The sequence below is a fragment of the Pristiophorus japonicus genome, unplaced genomic scaffold (assembly GCF_044704955.1).
Source record: "Pristiophorus japonicus isolate sPriJap1 unplaced genomic scaffold, sPriJap1.hap1 HAP1_SCAFFOLD_1038, whole genome shotgun sequence".
Taxonomy (NCBI): Eukaryota; Metazoa; Chordata; class Chondrichthyes; family Pristiophoridae; genus Pristiophorus; species Pristiophorus japonicus.
Window position 1 is genome coordinate 116,888 of NW_027250689.1, and position 6,000 is coordinate 122,887.

The 6,000-nt window shown below is 58.1% G+C and overlaps 1 protein-coding gene across 1 annotated transcript in view; it reads right to left on the reverse strand.

Moving 5' to 3' along the window:
• LOC139241317 (integrin alpha-M-like) overlaps positions 1-5,465 on the reverse strand; it is a gene marked incomplete at its 5' end in the record, with an annotated part of 101,574 nt that extends 96,109 nt beyond the window's left edge. Inside the window, 5 exons of the mRNA XM_070869946.1 lie at positions 1,206-1,307; positions 2,843-2,950; positions 3,520-3,592; positions 4,978-5,064; positions 5,386-5,465. Coding sequence (XP_070726047.1) covers positions 1,206-1,307; positions 2,843-2,950; positions 3,520-3,592; positions 4,978-5,064; positions 5,386-5,465 — 450 coding nt within the window. The remainder of the gene's footprint in view (positions 1-1,205; positions 1,308-2,842; positions 2,951-3,519; positions 3,593-4,977; positions 5,065-5,385) is intronic.
• Positions 5,466-6,000: the final 535 nt, after the last annotated feature.

The window sequence follows — 6,000 nt, forward strand, 5'->3', positions numbered from 1 at the left end:
GGTGACCAAAACTGCAGGCAGTACTCCAGGTGCGGCCTCACCAATACCCTGTACAGTTGCAGCAGGACCTCCCTGCTTTTGTACTCCATCCCTCTCGCAATGAAGGCCAACATCCCATTCGCCTTCCTGATTACCTGCTGCACCTGCAAACTAACTTTTTGGGATTCATGCACAAGGACCCCCAGGTCCCTCTGCACCGCAGCATGTTGTAATTCCTCCCCCCTGGGTATGATGCTCCAGGTGTGGGGCTGACCCCAGGGTTTTGTACAGCCGCAGCATAACTTCTGCCCTATTGTGCTCGGGTCCTCCAGATATTAATCCTCCCACAGCCCATGGACACACTCCCCCCCTATCCCTGACTCTCCCCACCCATTTAATCCCCTCCCACAGCCCATGGACACACTCCCCCCCTATCCCTGACTCTCCCCACCCATTTAATCCCCTCCCACAGCCCATGGACACACTCCCCCCCTATCCCTGACTCTCCCCACCCATTTAATCCCCTCCCACAGCCCATGGACACACTCCCCCCCTATCCCTGACTCTCCCCACCCATTTAATCCCCTCCCACAGCCCATGGACACACTCCCCCCCCTATCCCTGACTCTCCCCACCCATTTAATCCCCTCCCACAGTCCATGGACACACTCCCCCCCTATCCCTGACTCTCCCCACCCATTTAATCCCCTCCCACAGTCCATGGACACACTCCCCCCCTATCCCTGACTCTCCCCACCCATTTAATCCCCTCCCACAGCCCATAGACACACTCCCCCCCTATCCCTGACTCTCCCCACCCATTTAATCCCCTCCCACAGCCCATGGACACTCTCCCCCCCTATCCCTGACTCTCCCCACCCATTTAATCCCCTCCCACAGCCCATGGACACTCTCCCCGATCCCCGACTCTCCCCAACCCTTCCTCCAAGGTGTCTGCTGGACAGGAGAGGAGAACCCGTCCCACTTTGACAGTCTCGTTCGCCCGTCCTCTCCTCATTAATCCCTTCTGCGCCCACCCCATTCCAACCCCAACCCCCCCCCCACAACCCCCCCGCATCAGTCTCCACAGCCCCGCCCTGTGCCACCACAGGAGAGGCGACCCCTGACCTTTCACCTCTGGTCATGCGGGCAGTGAACCACAGTGCAATCCCTCCCCAGCCCTCACCAGCCAGTCCGTGTTGACCCACCGACTATCAGCCCGTTACCTTGTCAGTCCGGTTGACCATGTCCCCGGCGAACCCCGTGTGCCCTCTGACCTTTCCCTGGACGTCACAGTGGATACCATTGGTCGACGCCTGGCGAAGGGGCTGGAGCAGAGGATCGAGAGCAAAGGTGAGACGTGTAAGACGGCAGTATTTTTGTCCCAGGCATGTTCTGCCAATAACTCTGCCTGCACTGTCGGAGGGGCGGTACTGAGGGAGCCCCTCCGACAGTGCGGCGCTCCCTCAGTACTGCCCCTCCGACAGTGCGGCGCTCCCTCAGTACTGCCCCTCCGACAGTGCGGCGCTCCCTCAGTACCGCCCCTCCGACAGTGCGGCGCTCCCTCAGTACTGCCCCTCCGACAGTGCGGTGCTCCTCAGTACTGCCCCTCCGACAGTGCGGCACTCCCTCAGTACTGCCCCTCCGACAGTGCGGCGCTCCCTCAGTACTGCCCCTCCGACAGTGCGGCGCTCCCTCAGTACTGCCCCTCCGACAGTGCGGCACTCCCTCAGTACTGCCCCTCCGACAGTGCGGCGCTCCCTCAGTACTGCCCCTCCGACAGTGCGGCGCTCCCTCAGTACTGCCCCTCCGACAGTGCGGCGCTCCCTCAGTACTGCCCCTCCGACAGTGCGGCACTCCCTCACTACCGCCCCTCCGACAGTGTGGCACTCCCTCAGAACTGCCCATCCGACAGTGCGACACTGGACAGTGATCAGGAGCAGGAACCCAGGCTGATTTCTCTTGCTCTCCAACCCAGGGAGTGACGGGGCCGTGATCAGGAGCAGATAGGCTGAGTAACGTTCCTGCCTCCTGAGCCCAGTGATGCTCCGTCCGATTGTAGGCCCCATCTCCAGCCCTCGGATAATTGGCCCGAGGCCGCAGATGGAGCCTGGGCTTGTCCTGTTCTGTGCGGGCTGGAGCCTGCACAGTGTGAGAGATTTGCCAAAGCAGACCGAGAATGAAGCCTGGGCCTTTCCTGATCTGTGTGGGCTGGAGCCGACACTGTGTGAGAGATTGGCCAACGCAGGCCGAGAATGAAGCCTGGGCCTTTCCTGATCTGTGTGGGCTGCAGCCGGCACAGTGTGAGAGATTGGCCAACGCAGGCCGAGAATGAAGCCTGGGCCTTTCCTGATCTGTGTGGGTTGGAGCCGACACTGTGTGAGAGATTGGCCAACGCAGGCCGAGAATGAAGCCTGGGCTTTCCCTGTTTTGTGTGGGCTGGAGCCGGCACAGTGTGAGAGATTGGCCAACGCAGGCCGAGAATGAAGCCTGGGCCTTTCCTACACTGTGTGGGCTGGAGCCGGCACAGTGTGAGAGATTGGCCAACGCAGGCCGAGAATGAAGCCTGGGCCTTTCCTACACTGTGTGGGCTGGGGCCGGCACCGTGTGAGAGATTGGCCAACGCAGGCCGAGAATGAAGCCTGGGCCTTTCCTGATCTGTGTGGGCTGGAGCCGGCACCGTGTGAGAGATTGGCCAACGCAGGCTGAGAACGAAGCCTGGGCCTTTCCTACACTGTGTGGGCTGGAGCCGGCACCGTGTGAGAAATTGGCCAACGCAGGCCGAGGATGAAGCCTGGGCCTTTCCTGATCTGTGTGCCGGCAACCGAGACACCGGCAGCAGGCTGGGAATTTTCCCGCTCACCTTTTCCGTGATAACTCGCGAGACGTCCCAAAGGAAGCGCAGCCCGAAACGCTCGGGCACGATGAATGTGACCGAAACCGGCAACGGCCGACGGCCCAGATTCTCCACCTGTCGCGAAAGACACAACCTCGGGTCAGGAGCAGGGTCTGTGCAAAGAGCGAGAGAGAGACAGAGCGAGAGAGAGATAAAGACAGAGAGAGAACCAGAGAGAGAGAGAGAGAGACAGAGGGAGAGAGAGAGAGAGAGAGAGACAGAGGGAGAGAGAGAGAGACAGAGGGAGAGAGAGAGAGACAGAGGGAGAGAGAGAGAGAGAGACAGAGGGAGAGAGAGAGAGACAGAGGGGGAGAGAGAGAGAGAGAGAGATAGAGGGAGAGAGAGAGAGACAGAGGGAGAGAGAGAGAGACAGAGGAGGAGAGAGAGAGACAGAGGGAGAGAGAGAGAGAGAGACAGAGGGAGACAGAGAGAGAGAGAGAGATAGAGGGAGAGAGAGAGAGACAGAGGGAGAGAGAGAGAGACAGAGGGGGAGAGAGAGAGAGACAGAGAGAGACAGAGGGAGAGAGAGAGAGACAGAGGGAGAGAGAGAGAGAGAGAGACAGACAGAGGGAGAGAGAGAGAGAGAGAGATAGAGGGAGAGAGAGAGAGACAGAGAGAGAAATTGCTCAACAAGCTTCCATTACCGTGTAACGATGTACCACTTCCTTCACAGCCTTCGACCCCACTGAGAAATTGACGTAATTTGAAGAGTTTATGCTGCAGGGAGATACAAACCATAACCGGTCACTGGAAGGTGACACCCGGTCCCAGAGGGGGAAAGGACAGAGTATCTAACGCACTGTGACACCCAGTCCCAGAGGTTTAAAGGACAGTGTATCTAACGCACTGTGACACCCGGTCCCAGAGGGGGAAAGGACAGTGTATCTAACACACTGTGACACCCGGTCCCAGAGGGGGAAAGGACAGTGTATCTAACACACTGTGACACCCGGTCCCAGAGGGGGAAAGGACAGTGTATCTAACGCACTGTGACACCCGGTCCCAGAGGGGGAAAGGACAGTGTATCTAACACACTGTGACACCCGGTCCCAGAGGGGGAAAGGACAGTGTATCTAACACACTGTGACACCCGGTCCCAGAGGGGGAAAGGACAGTGTATCTAACACACTGTGACACCCGGTCCCAGAGGGGGAAAGGACAGTGTATCTAACGCACTGTGACACCCAGTCCCAGAGAGGGCAAGGACAGTGTATCTAACGCACTGTGACACCCGGTCCCAGAGGGGGAAAGGACAGTGTATCTAATGCACTGCGACACCCGGTCCCAGAGGGGGAAAGGACAGTGTATCTAACGCACTGTGACACCCAGTCCCAGAGGGGGAAAGGACAGTGTATCTAACGCACTGTGACACCCAGTCCCAGAGGGGGAAAGGACAGTGTATCACACGCACTGTGACACCCGGTCCCAGAGGGGGAAAGGACAGTGTGTCTAATGCACTGTAACACCCGGTCCCAGAGGGGGAAAGGACAGTGTATCACACGCACTGTGACACCCGGTCCCAGAGGGGGAAAGGACAGTGTATCACACACTGTGACACCCGGTCCCAGAGGGGGAAAGGACAGTGTATCACACACTGTGACACCCGGTCCCAGAGGGGGAAAGGACAGTGTATCACACACTGTGACACCCGGTCCCAGAGGGGGAAAGGACAGTGTATCACACACTGTGACACCCGGTCCCAGAGGGGGAAAGGACAGTGTATCACACACTGTGACACCCAGTCCCAGAGGGGGAAAGGACAGTGTATCTAACGCACTGTGACACCCGGTCCCAGAGGGGGTAAGGACAGTGTATCACACACTGTGACACCCGGTCCCAGAGGGGGAAAGGACAGTGTATCTAACACACTGTGACACCCGGTCCCAGAGGGGGAAAGGACAGTGTATCTAACACACTGTGACACCCGGTCCCAGAGGGGGGAAAGGACAGTGTATCTAACGCACTGTGACACCCAGTCCCAGAGGGGGAAAGGACAGTGTATCACACACTGTGACACCCGGTCCCAGAGGGGGAAAGGACAGTGTATCACACACTGTTACTGTGTGTGAAGGGCTGGTGAGTGTCTCTGTGATATTACTCACCCGTTAAGCAGGAGGTTGACGCTGTACTGGACGAGAATGACGTCACTGTCCTGATTGTTGAACAAGGTGTCCGCTGCTTCGTTTTCGCTGGAGGAAGAAAGGGAGCTCCCATTGGTGAGGTGGAGAGAGAGAGGAGGAGGGGCCAGGGGAGAGGGGAGGAGTCACGCAGGAGGGGGAGGAGCCACGAGGGAGAGGAGGAGTCACACAAGAGGGGGAAGGGCCACGGGAGAGAGGCGGAGTTACACGAAGGGGGGAGGAGACGCGGGAGAGGGGTGGAGTCACACGAGAGGGGGAGGGGGCCACGATAGATGGGAGGGCTGCAAGAGAGGGGGCGGGGCTGTGGGAGAGGGGGAGGGGCTACAGGACTGGAGGAGGAGCAATGGGAGGTGAGAGAGGGTCCACTTTTACCTGAGGGCTGTCACATTGATGCGAAGAGAATGGTTCCAGGTTTCGGCATTGGAGACATCAAGTGTTACAACAAACACGACCTAAAGATACACAGGGCAGGAGGATTAACCTGAGATAAGTCCCTCTCCCTCAGGGAGATATCTGTACACTGACCGGTGTCTCTCAGTCCCTCTCCCTCAGGGAGATATCTGTACACTGACTGGTGTCTCTCAGTCCCTCTCCCTCAGGGAGATATCTGTACACTGACCGGTGTCTCTCAGTCCCTCTCCCTCAGGGAGATATCTGTACATTGACTGGTGTCTCTCAGTCCCTCTCCCTCAGGGAGATATCTATACACTGACTGGTGTCTCTCAGTCCCCTCTCCCTCAGGGAGATATCTGTACACTGACCGGTGTCTCTCAGTCCCCTCTCCCTCAGGGAGATATCTGTACACTGACTGATGTCTCTCAGTCCCCTCTCCCTCAGGGTGATATCTGTACAGTGACTGGTGCCTCTCAGTCCCCTCTCCCTCAGGGAGATATCTATACACTGACTGGTGTCTCTCAGTCTCTCTCCCTCAGGGAGATATCTGTACACTGACTGGTGTCTCTCAGTCCCCTCTCTCTCAGTGAGATA